Source organism: Peromyscus eremicus, chromosome 4 (genome assembly GCF_949786415.1).
Source record: "Peromyscus eremicus chromosome 4, PerEre_H2_v1, whole genome shotgun sequence".
Taxonomy (NCBI): Eukaryota; Metazoa; Chordata; class Mammalia; order Rodentia; family Cricetidae; genus Peromyscus; species Peromyscus eremicus.
Genome location: NC_081419.1, coordinates 130,298,455 through 130,316,709, shown reverse-complemented (window position 1 = coordinate 130,316,709; position 18,255 = coordinate 130,298,455). Strand labels below are relative to the sequence as shown.

Here is an 18,255-nt window from a genome sequence, read left to right as displayed (position 1 = left end):
AGACAGCAGGTGCTCTTAACTGCTGAGGCATCTCTCCAACCCCCAACATTGCTTTTCTTTTTTCCTTTGTAATTAAGGTTTAATATATATATATATATATATATATACATGTATATGTATATGTATATATTTATGTGTATATATATACATACACACACACACACACACACACACACACACACACACACATATATATATATATATATATATACATGTGTACGTAGATATGTGCACAAGTGTGGGAGTGCCTGCAGAGGCCAGAGGTTTTGGATTTCCTGGAGCTGGAGTTACAGGTAGTTGTGAGCTGCCCCACATGAGTGCCAGAACTGAACTCATGTCCTCTGCATGAGTGGTGTGCATTCTTTTGGTTTTTTACAGATGGTTGTGAGTCACCATGTGGTTGCTGGGTCCTCTGGAAGAGCAGCCAGTGCTCTTAGCCACGTAGCCATCTCTCCAACCCCTCTTTTGGTTTTTTGAGATAAGGTTTTTCTGTGTAGCCCTGGCTATCCTGGAACTTGCTCTATAGACCAGGCTGGCCTCAAACTCAGAGATCCATCTGCCTCTGCCTCCCAAATACTAGGATTAAAGGCATGCCTAGCACAGTGTGCTCTCTTAACTGGGAGCCATCTCCCCAACATTGCTCCTCCTCCTCCTCCTCCTCTTCTTCTTCTTCTTCTGTTGTTGTTTGTTTGTTTTGTTTTGTTTTGTTTTTGGTGCCTGTCCTGGATCTCTCTCTGTAGACCAGGCTGCCCTCAAACTCACAAAGATCCTCCTGGCCTCCCGAGTGCTGAGATTAAAGGCGTGTACCACCGGCTAACATTGCTATTCTTAAAGAAATCTAACTAAAGTTAGATTTGAAATCTTCATTTCTTGGCTTTGTCTTCTTCCCGGTTGTTTCTTTAATTTCTAGATCTGGGAACCTTCTTTCTATTCTCCATCACTGTTGGTGTGGCCTCCAATGTCTTTCTTTCTAGGTACTTTCATGTGTGTTGAGGATGAGCTTTAGACTGTGGTTCATGTTTCACCCTCTTCCTACACATCCTTACTGCTTTCTTTCCACAGAAGGCACAATATGACAAGATTTGCTGGATGACTAGGCTTTATCTTCATGTTAATCTCACCTCTGAAAATGGGGCCTGCAGTAGCATATCAAACACCCACCCTCTCTCCAAAGCCTTTCAATGGGAATCATTTTAGTTTATGAGAACTAGGAGTCTGCACGTGCACTGCTTTCATTGTGAACTAAATTTACTGCACATTTGGGGAAACTGACTGTGTTTTCTGCCTTCCATTGACAGAATGGCACACGAAACTTCCAGGACTTTGACTGCCAGGTAAGGACTGTACAAGCACCAAAGAGGCTCTGTACAGGGTCCCTACAGTGCCTTCCTCCCTGTGCCAGTGGTCTTAGAGAAGTAGATCTTGTATTGTTGTGTTTGTATTTTGTTTTCTTTTGTTGAAGCAGGGACTGTAGCCAAGGCTGGCCTTGAACTCATGACAGTGCCTCCTATTTTACCCTCCCGAGTTCTGGGTTTATAGACATGAGCCACCACATCTAGCTAGAAGTGTGCTCATCATACTAATCATGACTCACTAGTGTTCTTTTAGTCATTGGATCAAGTTTACTTAAAGTGATTTGCTATCATATTCAAATAGTGCCTTCTAGGAACCTGTCTAATGACTATAGGTTACTTGGTTGAGCTGTCTCTTTGTGACTGAGATCTCCTTCCCTCAAATGATATCAGAGAACTCATTTGTCACCAGTGATGGAAGTTGTCACCAGACTGCAGATAAAATAGATGATGGGCAGTTTGGAGAAGAGACATCTTAATAGCAAAATTGTTTCCTAAACCAAAAAACAAATTATTATTAATACAAAATGAAAATTTTTCTTGGCTTTAAAATGTTTGGAAATGCAAAATTTATCCTAACTCAGTATTCTCTTACATGGTACTGTTCTTCATAATCTACTATTGCCAATTTGAAAACCAATAAAAATGAGCCAGCCGTTCTCTACCCACTGACTTTATCTGTTAACTACCCCAGAAAGAAATCTAAGAAAGGAACACACACAGATATACAGGGAACCTTATAAGCCCACACAGCCTGACTCTCTCACTCTGGGATTTGTGCCGTTGCAACAACATGAAGTCGACTCAAAGGGTATTGGCAGGAAAGGATGGCACTTCAAACTGTACTCCTTGTTTCCAGTATTCAGCCATCCTGCATATCCATCAGCAAAGAGTTATTTTATGTTAAGTACAGTCTTTATAGCATTAGCATCAAAAGGAAAAACCAGTCTATTCAATTCTTGTATAGAAATTTATTTAAAAATAGCTTTTGCATTGGCAAACCAATTCTATCATAATTATTAGTCACCTATGATAGAGTATCTATTAGACAGATGTGATCTTGGAAATGTATGTTTTAGAGAAACAAAGCAATATTATAAGATGGTTTTTCTTGTTCCTATTATCCAAGTGAGGACATGAAGTGATTGGGACTGAAAAACTGGCTCCTCCTGAATCCATTACTTACTTTTCCCCAGATAAGTCCAGAACTAACATGTTTTAAGGAGTCAGCTTGTCCTCAAAGCTGAGGTTATTTGGCAGGTTAGATGAGGCTTGCTGTGCAAGGGCAGGCACTGTCCTTGAGTTTTAGTTCTAGCTGGTTCTTTCTTTTGATAGAATCAGCCTAGTGTGCATGGGAGTCATTTTTACTCAGATTCAAAAAGTCTTTAGAACTTTTGATACTTTGTGACAGTAGAGTCAGTCAAGCTTGAGTTTAGTTGTTTTTAATTTAATCTGACTTTAGTTGTAGTTTAGGTTCTGGTTGAATGGTTGGAGTTGTTTGCTTTTAATATAATTTACCTAGAAGGATATCATTGAGGTAAGAGTGACTGGGGACTCAGTGTAATGTACTTCAGAAATATTATGTGTGTACTCCTTTCTGAAAGCATGGAAGCACTTGCCTTCATCAGATACCAAAAAGTTAGTAAGTTTAAACCATCTATTTCTTCTGCTTTGTGTGTGTGTGTGTGTGTGTGTGTGTGTGTGTGTGTGTGTGTGTGTGTGTGTTGGGGGTCTTGCACCCCTTTGCCCCTGAGCTGGGGATAGAACCCAGGGCCTTGCTCATTCTAGACAAGTACTGTTTTCATATGTAAGTATAAGTATAGATTTAAGTGAAATTAAGTTTAATATTGTTTTAGGGCTTCTCTTGGGGTGGCTTACATATGCAGAGGTTTAGTCCATTATCATCATAGCAGGATATGGTTGTATGCAGGCAGACATGGTGCTGGAGAAGTAGCTGAGTGTCCTATATCTTGACTTGCAGGCAACAGCAAGTGGCCTGTCTCACTGGAAGTAACTTGAGCATATATGAGACCTCAAAGCCTACTACCTCCATAGTGACACATTTCCTTCAACAGGGCCACATCTACTCCAATAAGGCCACACCTCCCTTTGGAGGCCATTTTCTTTCAAAGCACCACAAATATTAAGGCTTAAAAATAGTCTAGCAGGGGCCAGTAAAATGGTCCAGTGTGTAAAGCCACTTGTGACATAAGCCTGATAACCTGAGTTCAATCCCTGGAACCTGCATAAAGTACACCACGAAGCTGTCCTCCGACCTTCAATGTATTCTGTAGTGTGTATATATACACACACGTATGCAAGACACAATAATACTCTAGCAAGGGATCAATGAAATAGTTCAGTGGGTAAAGGCAGTTACTGCCTGATAACCTGAGTTCAATCTCTAAAACCCATTTTTTTAAAAAGCCATAAGCAGCCAGAAAGATGGCTTAGCAGATGAAGATGCTTACTGCCAAGGCTGACAACCTGAATTCAATTTCCAGAACCCACAGAATAGCAGGGGAGACCAAACTCTCACAGGTCGTCTTTTAACTTTGATGTGCGTGCCATGGCATGCCTGCCCCCACCCCATAAGTATGTAAATATAAATTTATTTACACATAAATGTATAAATATGTAAATGTAATAAAAATTTTAGAAAGCCCAGATGCAATGGTATGTATCTATAATCCCATCACTCCTACATCAGTACAGGAGACAGAGACAGGAGAATTTAGAAGCTCACAGTCTAGCTAGCCTAGATTATACAGTATGGCAAAAACAGCAAGAGCGACCCTGCCTCAGCAAGCTGAAGGAGAGAATTGACTCCTTAACATTGCTCTTTAATCTCCACAAGTGCGCTGTGCAATGCTCGCATCCCCAGAACAACAACAATAATAATAGCTACTACTATATTATTGTTATTATTATTTTATATTGAAACCTCGACTATAACTCAGTGGTAGAGCTCTTGCCTGGCATGTGTGAGGCCCTGGGTTCAGTCCTCAGCCCTGAAAATCAACAATAAAAAACTATATTCCTGCTTTTCTTTTTATAATGAAGTCCTGTACTGTTGTGTTACATTTATCTTTGGAACCTTCATATGACATACTTTTTTGGAATGTATCTGAATGATAAGAAAGCTTAAACCTTATTTCACCAATGTGGAAATATATTGTTTTTTGTTTTTTGTTTTTTTTCCATCTGAAATAGCCTACTAAAAGGTCCTGATACCTTGAGTGAAGCTTTACTATCTTCTGGCATTGTAAAGATCACTTTAGTTGAGATCTGATAGAAAAAGAATGAGAGCAGGTGTTTGTTAAGATCACATGTTTGGCCGGGTGGTGGTGGCACATGCCTTTAATCCCAGCACTCAGGAGGCAGAGCCAGGAGGATCTCTGTGAGTTCCAGGCTAGCCTGGGCTACCAAGTGAGTTCCAGGAAAGGCCAAAGCTACACAGAGAAACCCTGTCTCGAAAAAAAAAAAAAAAATCACATGTTTGTCACTAGTTCTGGATATATGGAGTGTCTGTGTTATAAAGAAAAACTGACTAGGGATATAGCTTAGTGGTAGAGTTCTTGAAGACCCTAGGTTCAATCCTCAGTCTCCAGCACACACACACACACACACACACACACACACACACACACACACACAAAGACCTAAGGCATAGGAACTGTGATGTGAGAAGTCAAAGTCGGCCCAGCTTGCCTGAGGCTTCTGTCTTAGTTTGTTTTCTATTATTGTGATAAAGGCCATGACCAAGAGCAACTTGGGGAGGAAAGGGTTTATTTCATTTTACATCTTATAGTCCATCATCAGGAGAAACCAAGGTAGAAACTCAAGATAGGAACCTGGAAGCAGGAACTGAAGCAGAGGCCATGTAGGAGCACAGCTTAACGATTTGTTGCCCATGGCTTCCTCAATCTGCTTTCTTATACAATCCAGGGGCACCTACCAGAGGAGGCATGAGCCATAGTGGCAGAGCCCTTCCACAGCAATCATTAATCAAGAAAATGCCCTACAGACTTGCCTACAGGCAAGCTGATGCATTTTCTCAAATGAGGTTCCCATTCCCAGGGAACTCTAAAGTGAGGTTGGTCAAAAAGCTAACTAGGACAGCTTAAATATCTCTGAACATTGTTAAGAAAGAGAGCAGAACAAATGTCAGCCCAGCATAGTCACTGAACTCAGAGACAGTCCTGTGACATTGGTGGTGTCCACTAGAATAGTGGTGTCAGGGGAGACTGGAGCCATACCAGGGTTTCCTTTGGGTCTTGGTTTTGCCTGAGAACAATTTTTAAAGAATCTGTGATGAAAACCTCAGGGTCATTAACCAAATTTACAACTTCTGTCTAAACAGCGATTTTCTCTTCTGTTGTCTTTACTAATCAACATACAGATCTTTTTCAACAGTGAAAATTAATTATATGTGTGATGTTTCTCTTGATTCCTGTCACAAGTGGTATCATCGCTGTTAAGTCCTCTGAGGCAAACATAGGTATATTTTAGATGTAGAATAGTGAAGGAAGGGGTGATTCCAGTTGACCTGGTTAGAACTGCTAAGAAGGGAGAAAAAGCACTTATTGTGTAATGACAGTGACAAGCCCCTCACTGTCCCTTTGTCTACTTGGTGCTTCCTATTCTTCTCTCCCATGTGACTACTTAGAAATGTGGAGCGAGAGCTTAAACAAATGCTGTAGCTTCTCTGTGTTGTGCTGTGTTGCTGTGAGGAAAATAACACTGTTTTTCATGATAATCAATAGCAGCTTATGGAAATTCAGCCAGCCAGGTGTTGGTGATACATGCCTTCAATCCCAGCACTCAGTAAATATTAGTGGATAGTAAGAAGCTCTTGTCTGGCAGGATATATCGTTCCCCTAGAAGAAGCTGGTAATGATGGCGTGGGGTAATCTAGGCTTGGCCAAGGATTGAATAATTTCATGTTGCCTGTTTAATTGCAGTTGCTCTGTAGAGGACCCATTTGAGGACCAGATATTATTACTACAGTGCAAATCAGTGTATGTGACCACTTCTTCAAGAGTGTTCAAACAGCTTTAAACCTCTACAGATGAGGTCACTTGGTCAATGTTTTGTTACCAAGTGAGAATTAAGTTAGCGGTAAGTCGGGGTAGGGTAGGGGGAGCTTACAGAAAAAGCTGAAGTCAAAAACAAACAAAAAATCACAAATCACAACCTGCCTGTATGCTCTGTAAGTAGAGGGGTTATTCCTCCAACAGGCCGTATCACATCACATGTATGATGGCTACCAACTTTTTCAGACCTTACAGCCAGAGCCACAGTGCTAAGAAAAGATTTTTATTGTAATGTTATGGTAAAGTCTAGGGCAGGATTCTCAGTGGTAGAGAAAGGATCACATATGGGTGTCATGCACAGCACATTCCTGAACACAATGTGGTTAAAGAGAGTTCTGGGGTATTATGTGTGGTTGGATATTTGCTCTTTCTCTCTCCTCATTGTTAGCTAAGGTTGTAGAAGGAAGATATTGGAGCTGGTTCTTAAGGAGGAAAATACTTTTTAGGTTGACATATTGCAAAAGAGATTTCCAATGAGAAATGTGACTTGTGGGAAGGCTGGAAGTTGTGGGTGGCTGCAACAGAAAAACTAGATGTCTGGAAGTGTGTGAACTCGAGTGAAGGGCATGAGAAGCAAGAGAAGAGAAAGTTAAGGCCAGAGTCAGGGGAAATGTGTCCCAGGGAACACATTTAAACAGGGAAATGTGATAGGACAGAGACTAAGTAACTGGCAGGTATTTTACAGTGAGATTACACAAGTGGACCTTCTCTCTCTGTTCAGGAGTAAGGTAGTGACTGGGCATTATAGCAAGAAGCCCTGGGTTGGGACTTGGAGTGTAGCTCAGAGGAAATATAATTGCCTAGCAAGGACTTGAATTCCACACACATCACACCTGCTTTTTGGAAACAATAAAAGTTTATGCTAACAAACATGTTTAGTAGGGAAGAAGTAGTGACAGGCATAAAGTGATCATAATTTAACTAAAATAAAGGGCAAGTAGAAGTGTGGCAGCACATTTAACTAAAGGGAGAGGACATGAGAAAGAAACCAGACTTGGTGGCTATCCAACACTGGTACCATCCTAGCTCAAATTGTTAACAGGCTCTCTGGTTAAGATGAATCTTTAGTTGATAGGACAAGGCAGTCAAGATAGATAGAGATGTCAGCAGCCTTTATGAGTTTGGGTTGTTTCATAAGCCTGGAATGTAGCATGTTCATAAAGTATACAACCTCAGAGATAGATACCAGAGCCTGGGGGAAGCCACCTTAAGCTCCACCCTTTGATCACAGGCTGCCATTGTGGGTCACATTCTAGAATGCTAGTGTGGAAGTCCCTAAAGAAAGAGCCAGTAAGACAAATGAGGGTTGACTACAGCAGAAAGGTGGCGGCAGCTCACACCCTGAAGTGGTCTGACCATTGAATCAGCTCCACAGCCGGGGTCTCTGCACCTCTTCCCCTAGTTGACAATGGAGATATATACACAAATCCCCATGGAGGTTAGTGCCTTCTTTCTCTTCATGCTGTTGCTCTCAGACCATTTGCATTCACATTCTTCCAAAAGGAAGAGGAGCTCCAGACAATGACAACATAAAGCAACAGACCAAGATAGGACAACAAATAAGAGAGAAAACTCTTGGCCCTTTGATGCTTTGGTTGTTAGACGATTTGAAGTCATATTATGGGGAGGTAGGGACTGAGCTCTCCATTGAAAGGTTGAGATTTTGTTAAGGGTCCAATTTTGACTCTGAATGTCATGCACATTGTGAGTGATGGCAAAGCAGTTACTTTGCCCTGCTCCCCTTCCCACTTTAAAGTGTTCTTTAAAAAAAAAAAAAAAAAAAAAAAAAACTCCATCATTTACAGCTCCACTTTTATCATTGTTCTGTTCTTCCTGTTTCAGCTCATTTTCCATCCCCTCAAACACATACCGCTGCTGACTACTGGCTAGGGATTGAGAGACTCCTGTGTTAAGGTCACATTGTATTTGAGTGTTTTCTGGGGTCTCATTCAGTGGCTCATCTGAGACCCAAGTGGACTATTTCAGCAAGATTTTATTAAAGGTTTGGGTGAAGCAGATGGAAGGTTCTACTACGAGATGATCATAGTGACAAATTTGGGGGACTTTCTTGAACTGTGATGCCTAACAAATGAGAGGACTTATTCCTTTCTCTCTCTATTCTTTTTCCCTCCTGTATTTTTTTCTCAATAAACAGAGCATAAAGATGAGACACTGGTCCCCTTGAGTTCCCTTTCAGAATCCATTTCCTTCCTCAAGGAATCGAAGCTCTAAGATTGGCATACATTGCTTCTCTTCCAGTACTGTATTTGTTAAATATCGTAAACACAATTTGTGGTGTGCTGTGGAATGTTTGTATGAATGATTTACTGCACACATAGTCTTCTCTATCCTGCTCTTACTGGGCACTGTATTTTTAAGAATTTCTTGATGTTAATACTTAAACTGCTAGTTTACTCATTTTCATTTCATATAAAAATAAATGATATATAAATTCATTTGATATGATCATCAATTGATCTATTAATTTCCCTGTTAATAGGGGCTGGGATTTTTTTTTTTTTCGTTTTTTTGTTTTATTTATTTTATTTTTTTCGAGACAGGGTTTCTCTGTTTAGCTTTAGAGCCCTTCCTGGAACTTACTCTGTAGGCTGGCCTTGAACTCTCAGAGATCCGCTTGTCTCTGCTTCCCGAGTGCTGGGATTGAAAGTGTGTGTTACCACCTCCCGGCAGGGTCTGGTTTTTAAAAAATAAACATGATTGATGATTTTGTGTATATAACCATGTTTGAGAATTTCTTTAGATATACCTGACAGGAGGATTGTGACCAGGGACACATAATGAAATACTTTAAAAAACAACAAACCACACACATGCATACACACACACACACCCCTCTGAGGGTACAGATGTTGTAGGTAGGCCCTTCTCAATACAACCAGAAATTACTAAACTCTTCTCCAGAGCAACTGTTCCAAATTACATCCACCAAGAATATGTGTGAGCCCTTACTTTTCTACGTTCTTGTGCATGTCAAATAGCATTTCATGGATTTGTGTTTTGTACTTTCCTGATTGCTTGCTTGCTTTTTTTTGTTGTTGTTGTTTTGTTTTGTTTTTTCGAGACAGGGTTTCTCTGTGTAGCTTTGAAGCCTTTCCTGAACTCACTCTGTAGCCCAGGCTGGCCTTGAACTCACGGAGATCCACCTGCCTCTGCATCCCAAGTGAGTGCTGGGATTAAAGGTGTGCGCCACCACCGACCAGTCTTGATTGCTTTCTTAATTTTCTAGGACAGGACTATGTTTGTCATGAGCTGTTATGTATTGGTTGGGTTTTGGTTTCATTGGTTGACATTCTGTTCAGAATATAGTCTTTCTAAGGCAGAAACACCTCTCTGGTATGCTCTATTAGCCTCGGAGCTCACATCAGAATATAGCATATAATAAGGGTTCAGTATGTAGATATTTAATAAATTAACTTGGAGTGTGTGACACACACACACACACAAAGCACATACATGTGTAAATCCCTTCAGTAAGTCTGGCATGTCTATAAATAAATGCCCATGTAATAACAGGGATTTATATCTTTATAGTCTTTCTATCCAAAACCTATGCTTCATATCATAACCAGTTCATAATACTCAAGTTCTAGTCTTCATTTCTTCCTTCCTTTATGTAAGTCATGCAGTGAGCTTTCATAGGCAAAATCAGTAACCAGGAGCGTCAAATAGTGAAACATATGTACCATGAATCAGAAAAGGTCTCTCTCTACTCTGGTCTGGAGCCTAGGATTTGAAATATACTGATGTCCTATTAGGCAGAAATTGTATTTTCCACATGAGAGAAACCAAAGTTATAGTGAAGTTCACTATTAAATAGAAAATTATACTGGAAGCCCATTGCATTTGTTAAGATTATCTGTGGCACAATTAATTCTTTCTTATCCATGTGAAACTTTCTGAGACAGATGGAGACTTCAGCAGAAATTCATGAGGCTAAGTGCTATAATTTTTTTTTTAGAAATGTAAAAGTTGGAAAAGACTAGAATAGACCTCAGCATTCTGCCCCCTCTCCCTTCACATCCACCGTTCTCTGTGCTGCAGGCACCCCAACACTACCAACTGCAAACCTTTCTGGCTTCACTCAGTTCCCTGAGCTGAGCGCTACTCTGACTGCTTCTCAACTTAGTTTTGCTTTGGTTCCTGTCTTATGGGATATATAGGACAAACTGTCCAGCACACCTTAAACCAGGAGCAGTCCAGGATGTCTTACGAGCACACACAGTGAGGACCAGGAGTTAGAGTAGTAGCAGGTCACCCAGAAGCTACCAAAGTTACTCCTGTTTCAAGAGAAGCACCAAGTCACAGATGTGGTCTCAAACAGATTCCTAGGGAAAGATGCCTTCCTACCTCTAGGAAGCCATGGTCCGAAGGTTTCATTCTACAATTCATGCTATGAACATGACAGCCAGGAGTCACTCCTGTGACAGATGATGTAAGACACATCCAAGAAAGGAGAAGGATTCTAGGCCAACATTCCTTTTGATGTCTTCCAGAGTTATCTGCAGCTGAACATGTGTTCAAGATCTTTGAAGCCTCTGGCTTTTACCCAGGAACAGTTTCACATCTTCTGTTTCTTTAACTGTTCTTTCCCTAAGTATTTCCTGGTTCTTTATCCAACTTGTTGATCTCCTTCCATTACCAATTACAAATTTATCAACAAATCCTTGATTTCCTGGACTCCTAAAACTGAGCTTTGAGGACAACAAGGGGTCTTTTTCTGTATATTTATTTATTATCTATTTAATTAGTAGAATTAGAAAGTTCAAATAGTGTATGTAGCACTGCCTCTTTCTGGTGGGCTTATGGTCCACTAAGCCTTTCTGAGATTTTACATTGTCTTATTGCAGGAACATGACATCGAAACACCCCATGGTATGGTCCACGTCACCATAAGAGGCTTACCAAAAGGAAATAGACCAGTTATCCTGACATACCATGACATTGGGCTCAACCGTATGTATTTGATTTACAGCTTCACTTTTTATCATCGTGTGTAATCTTTATATATTAAGGGAACAATAGTATTCCATTACTTGTTTATTTATTTATTGGTTTTTCAAGGCAGGGTTTCTCTGTGTAGCCCTAGAACTCTCTTTGTAGACCAGGTTGGCCTTGAACTCACAGAAATCCACCTGCCACATGCTGGGATAAAAGACTAAATGCGTGTACCACCACTGCCCAGCCTTCTTATTTTTATTTTTATTTTTTGGGGGTGGGGGAGATAGTATTCATTTTTTTTAAATTATTTTATGTGTATGAGTGCTTTTTTTTTTTTTTTTTTTTTTTTTTTTAGATTTATTTATTTATTTTGTATACAGCATGTATGACCAGAAGAGGGCACCAGATCTCATTACAGATGGTTGTGAGCCACCATGTGGTTGCTGGGAATTGAACTCAGGACCTCTGGAAGAGCAGTCAGTGCTCTTAACCTCTGAGCCATCTCTCCAGCCCCGTATGAGTGCTTTTACAGCATGTGTACCACATGTGTACTTGATGCCTGTGGATGTCAAAAGATCATCAGATCCCCCAGAACTGCAGTTACAAACAGTTGTAAGCCACCAAGTGGGTGCTATGAACTAAACCCTAGTCCTCAGTAAGAATAGCAAGTGTCTTCACCACTGAGCCAGCTCTCCAATCCCAAACAGTGGTGTTTAATAGAGCAGAGCTACACTCCATCGTTATTGTCATGTGCAGGGTTAGCATCCTTAGGTAGTATACAGGACATGTGCTTGGGGGATTTTAGACTATATTCTCCTTTCTGTTATGTCCACTTCAGACAGATCAATCTACTTCTATGAAAGCAGAGCTGAAGTCTGTTTCCTGTCTTGTTTTTGTTGTGATGGTACTGGAAATGGAATGTAGGGCCACAATCATTCGAAGTGCTTTGCAACCACCTCAGCCACGGTGTTTTGTATTGTTTTGTTTATGTTTGAGGTTAGAAAACTTAGAGTTTTAACTTAATTTTATTGTGAGAAACTCACTGAAATACTAAGTTTTCTTTCTACAGCCTATTATTAGCTTCTTTAAGTTGGTATTCTATCATGGTACAATTTGAGTATCCCTATTATCCAAACTCAAACACAACAATACTACAAAATCTGAAGCTGTTTCAGTGCTTCTGTGATGTGATAAGTAGAAATTTCCATGCCTGACTTCATGTAGTAAGTCACACTCAACACAGAGGCACACTAAAGATACTGTATACAATGATCATTAGACAATCTGTATTAAGTATATGTGAGATAAAAATGAATTTCATATTCAAATTTGACTTCCAACCAGAAGATTTCTCATTATTTATATGCAGATATTTCAAAATACAACATCCTTGGCACTTCTGTTAAAAAGCATTGCAGAAGCCGGGCGGTGGTGGCGCACGCCTTTAATCCCAGCACTCGGGAGGCAGAGCCAGGCGGATCTCTGTGAGTTCGAGGCCAGCCTGGGCTACCAAGTGAGTCCCAGGAAAGGCGCAAAGCTACACAGAGAAACCCTGTCTCGAAAAACCAAAAAAAAAAAAAAAAAAAAAAAAAAAAGCATTGCAGATAAGTAACACTGAACCTGTGGAATGAGATTAGACTCTAAGGCAGGGAGAGTGTAATACCAGTGTTGGAATACCCTCTCAAGTTTAGATTCTAACTACAGGTGCACAGACTCTGTAAACCTGTAGCCTTTATGCTGACTCCAAGTGTTGAGTTGTTAGCTCAGGGCTGGTCTTTAGCATGAGAATTGATGAGGGCCCTACACTAAGAGGGTAAAAATGAAGCAGCATCTCCTCCTTGCACATAACAGTTCTGACAAAGCCCCATGTGATGACCAGCAGCTGAGGATGTCCTCTAGCCAGAGTCAAGGGAAGGTCAGTGTCTCCTCATCAGGGAGAGGAAGAAGGTGCATGGAGACAGCACTGTGGGTAGAAGACTACTTGTGCACCACCAGGAAACCCAGCAAACCTCCACAAGGTGGTTCCTACTCTGAACCCATGGCTGGAGTTGAGAAGCAGCTGTTCTCCAGTCACTGAGAACAGTGCCTCCTGTAGAGTCTCCTTGAGAGCTTGAGTCACAGGCTTTGTGCAGAGCCCTGGCTTAAGTGGACTGCTGCTGAGAAGGGAGTGAAAGGACAGTGGCCCAGCATTGCTGGGCAGAGGAAAACTGGGGAGAGCTGGAGAACTTGTGATCCACAGCTGTTCTCATCTCATAGATAAATCCTGTTTCAATACCTTCTTCAACTTCGAGGATATGCAGGAGATCACCCAGCACTTTGCTGTCTGCCACGTGGACGCCCCAGGCCAGCAAGAAGGGGCACCCTCCTTCCCAACAGGGTAAGGCCCTAGGGAAGATCTCTGGGAGGCATGCAGGCCAGAGAACAAATGGGTGAACCGGTTGTAGGGGGCTCTTGGTGTGTTTCCCTCCCTGTGATGGTATCACACTTACAGGTGGTGCTGCTTGCCTGTCTTTCTGCCCCTGGTCTGAGAAGCCTGTGTGTAAGTGTGTTGAGGACTGTTGTGTGTTTTCACAGAGAGAGGAATGCCTCTTCCTGGCCAGCACCTATGTGCCTATAGTCTCAAGGCAGAATGTGTCTGGAACACCCACTTCTCACAGACTCTGATCTGTCCCCTGACTCCTTTGTTTTACATTTGTCACATGTGTCTCTTCCTAAAGTGCCAAACACATAGGCTGAACCCAGACTCCTTCGAGCTTGCCAGTCTGGGAGTACCTTTCCATCTGAGTTCCCACCTAGAGATGGATTTTGGACACCCGGGAAACCATTTACCCTGGAGCCATCTTGACAGGCAAGGGCACCATCTGACTGGCCTTGGCACTCAACATCATCCTAAACTTGTTCTGCATGTCAGCATCACAGACTCCCAAGTGCCCCCTGGGCAGGGTGCCAATGAGAGCTTTGGAGGGAGGAGAGAGGAGGGAGACCTTCCCCTCTTGTGCTTCATTTCCTAGTGACTTCTGGAGCTTAAACATTCCAAAGACAATAGAGAGTCTGCCCCTGCATAGAAGCCAGGCTCTTCCTGTTTAATGCTTGTTGTTAGCTCCCTTGATTCACAGAACCCTATAGGGTCTGTGTCAGTGTACAAGTAAGTAGATGAGCTGGGATTCCAACCCAAGAAGTCTTGTTACAGAATCTTAGTTGACCTTTCCAAGCTGTTGTGTCTCTCAAAGACAAGTTGTCATTCGCCCAGGTGACATCCATCAAGATTTTTCCTGACTTGTGCATAAATAGTTTTGAGGACACTCTATCCCTTATAGTGTTTACCAGATACAGTCTGAGCTCCCTGTTGGTTATAGAGCCCATCCTGCCTCCTTATATAGGAGCCCATTTACTATATACATACACACACACATACACACACTTACTCTAGTACAATATGTATTATCCTAAGTGAAATAAATGACATTTATTCTGAGGAACCCAAGTTTTATAATGGTGCATAGGCCTAGGAAACGGTGTTTCCTGTTATATTTAAATGCCTAAATATGATTGGCAGACTGCAAGCTACTTCCTGACTTGACTCTTGCTGCTGAACATTCCTGAGCCTGGCAGCGAATGTTCAGGGTTTGGAAATAGCACATAGTGGGCCATCTAAGCAGTTCTCTTCCTATAGCTTCCTCTGGCATAAAGAGTGTGGCCCCTTTTACTCCCTTCCTCACATGGCAGTCATGGAGGATTATGGAGCAGGCCACAGTTGTTTCTAGGCACCACATCACATCCTTTGAGCCTTTGGTTTAAAAAAAAAAAAAAATCATGTGTTTTTCTAAGACTCCTGGACTGGTCAAGGTCTCCTAGTGCCTGGGAACTGTGGGTGCTTTCTAATTCAGAAGGTGTCCTTCTGGGTTTCAGGTATCAGTACCCCACCATGGATGAGCTAGCTGAAATGCTGCCTCCTGTTCTTACACACTTAAGGTGAGTAGATTCTATAGTCTTCCACTTTCTTCCCCTCATTGCTACAAATGAAACCCAGGCTCTCACTCCCAATAAACAGATATCAAAACAAAACAATAGATTATCGTGTTGTTTTATTACTTTATATTCCCTAAATATAAATACAGTGATTCACAAACAGAAGAGTCATCACGTTCGTTGTATTTAGTTGGGACATGGGTGTAGGTGAGAGATCATCACAATAAATGACTTAGACAAAGTAGGCTGGAGTGTATCTCAGTGATAGAGCAAGTGATAGCAAGTATTGTGCTCTGAGATTGGTCCTTAGCACCAAGCAATATCAGTACAAAGAGGTCTGTGGCTGTTATGATAGATAAAAGAGCAAGCAGGCTCCTCATAAATGAAGCTAGCTAGGGAATGTCTCTCTGGATAGATGCCATATAGACTAGGACAGAGAGCCAGGGAAAAAGAAAGACTAATTAATAAGATCGAGTGGAAGAAAGGCATGTTATAAAGTCTGAGAAACACAGACCAGATTCCATAGGTCTGAAAGATTAGATAAAAGTTGACAGTGTCCTTATTGGTAAAAAGGAAAGACATCGAAGGATTTTAATCCTGGTCTGATACACAAGTTAGACTTTTAAAAGGATTACTGTAGGTATATAAATTATACATTGGTAAAACTATTAACTTTAAAAAAAAGGATTGCCGGGCGGTGGTGGCATACGCCTTTAATTCCAGCACGTGGGAGGCAGAGGCAGGCGGATCTCTGTGAGTTCGAGGCCAGCCTGGTCTACAGATTGAGATCCAGGACAGGCACCAAAACTACACAGAGAAACGCTGTCTCAAAAAAACAAACAAACAGAAAAAAGGATTGTTCCTCTTCTAGTAATTTGTAAAGGAGTAAAAGCAAAATGCATGGAGACAAGTTAAACAACCACTGTAGTTTAGGAAAAGATAAGGATAGCTTGGTACTTGATTGTGTTAGGGGACAGATTAAAATACATTGTAAGGGCTGAAGAGAGGGCTCAGTAGTTGAGATTCCTGCTCCTGCAGAGAGCCTGAGTTCAGTTCCCAGCACCTATGTTGGGTGACTAACAACTGTCTGTATCTCCAGCTCCAGGAGATTCATTTCCCTATTTTGGACTCCACAGGCACAATGCACTCACCCTGCACTTATCCACACATAGATACAGGGTATACATATAATAAATGAAAGCTTATTTATTCTTAAAAAGTTAAAATTATATAAAATGTAAAGTGAATAGTAACTAATGGAAATATTTCTGGGTAGTTTTGACATGATTTGCTGATGAATTTTGAGGTGATAGTGAAAATGAATTCCAGGTTTGAGGCATATATATATATATATATATATATACAATTTTTGAGACAGCATCTCTCTTGTAGTCCTGGCTGTCCTAGAACTCACAATGTAGACAAGGCTGACCTGGAACTCACAGAGATCTGCCTGTCTCTGCCTCCCAAGTCCTGAGAATAAAGGTGTGCATCACCACACCCACAGCATATTTCATTTAACTATAAAAGGAAATTTGAAAGTAGGTGGTGTCACCCTTGTTAATATAGGTAAGACACTCTGGGGTTGGAGAAGTTAAAGAAGCTTGTCTAGGAAACTGTATGAGACCCTGCGTATACACCCAGCTTATATTCTTTCCAAAGGTAGTTGACTTTGTCAATTGTTGATGTGTCCTATTCACAGTCTGAAGGGCATCATCGGGATTGGAGTTGGAGCAGGAGCCTACATCCTCAGCCGATTTGCAGTAAGTACAGGAAGGATTAGTCTCAACTCCTGAGGCAGTGAGTGTGGAGGTCCCAGCTGGGTGCCTGCTTGTGTTGGCTTTGTAAGTTCCAGCTGCTCCAGCCACATGTGTGTGTAGAGGACCTGAAAATCCACACATGAGGACAGAACACTGTAAAGAGACTCAGATGCTACTTCTGGGGGGATTGTTAAAGCCATGAAAAGTGAGCTTGGGAAGAACTGACACCATAATGTGACAAAACAATGGGACTGCACTTTCCTACCAAACCCTATGGAAGGACTCCTGCTGTGACATTCCTCCTGGATCCCAGGAAAGTGGTTTTGGGGGTGGCATTGCCTATTCAGATGGCTTCAGGAAAAACATTTCAGGAGCCCGAGTTGTACCACAGCAGCCCACATAAGCCCCTATGGCAAGTGTTTTAGCACACTTGCTCATAAGGAAGTCCCCCTAGGAGTTGAACCACTGCAGCATGCTCTCCTCTGCTGCAGTAACAGAACTCTGGTCTTCCCCAAGCCCCCATGCAAGGGAAGATGGCTTGACAGCATTTTGAGAGACTGGTTTCCAGGTGCTGGGTCAGATTTCAAGAGGTATTATTGTCTGTAGGTGCTCCAGTCTTCCTTCCAGACAGAGGCAGTGAGGCCTAGCACAAACCTGCTTTAAGAGAGTGGGGGTGGGAGTCTCACAGTTGTCTCTGTCTCTCTCTCAGCTCAATCATCCAGAGCTGGTAGAAGGTCTTGTGCTCATTAACGTTGACCCGTGTGCTAAAGGCTGGATTGATTGGGCAGCTTCCAAAGTAAGTACTAAATGACGGTGTCCATCTGTTCATTTTCTGGTCCCTTAGAAAATTACCTATTTATGAAGTTTAAAGGAAAATGAGATGTTTTGTTTTGTTGAGTGTTGTGAACTGAATGTGTTATGCAAGCATTCTTAACATCAACCTTCATCTACAACCCATCACAAAATGTTTATATAACTTACAAATGTTTATACAGGTAATCACTACATAGCTAGTACATAGAATATTTTCAGATCTTCTACCTTTTCCCGAGAGATACTACTCTTTGCCAGTTACTACTTTATTCTGACTTCTATTACCAACAGGTTGGTCTCATGTGT

At 41.6% G+C, this 18,255-nt stretch overlaps 1 protein-coding gene across 2 annotated transcripts in view; it reads left to right on the top strand.

The window, feature by feature from the left end:
* The window catches only part of LOC131909880 (protein NDRG3), a 66,889-nt gene that overhangs the window by 30,867 nt on the left and 17,767 nt on the right, over positions 1-18,255 (top strand). Inside the window, exons 3-8 of one of the 2 annotated variants that reach the window (XM_059261783.1) lie at positions 1,299-1,334; positions 11,317-11,422; positions 13,664-13,784; positions 15,317-15,379; positions 17,079-17,139; positions 17,846-17,932. In XM_059261783.1, the coding sequence (XP_059117766.1) occupies positions 1,299-1,334; positions 11,317-11,422; positions 13,664-13,784; positions 15,317-15,379; positions 17,079-17,139; positions 17,846-17,932 (474 nt within the window). Of the gene's footprint in view, positions 1-1,298; positions 1,335-7,654; positions 7,887-11,316; positions 11,423-13,663; positions 13,785-15,316; positions 15,380-17,078; positions 17,140-17,845; positions 17,933-18,255 lie in introns of those variants that run through there. The other variant, XM_059261784.1, reaches the window with a different exon arrangement.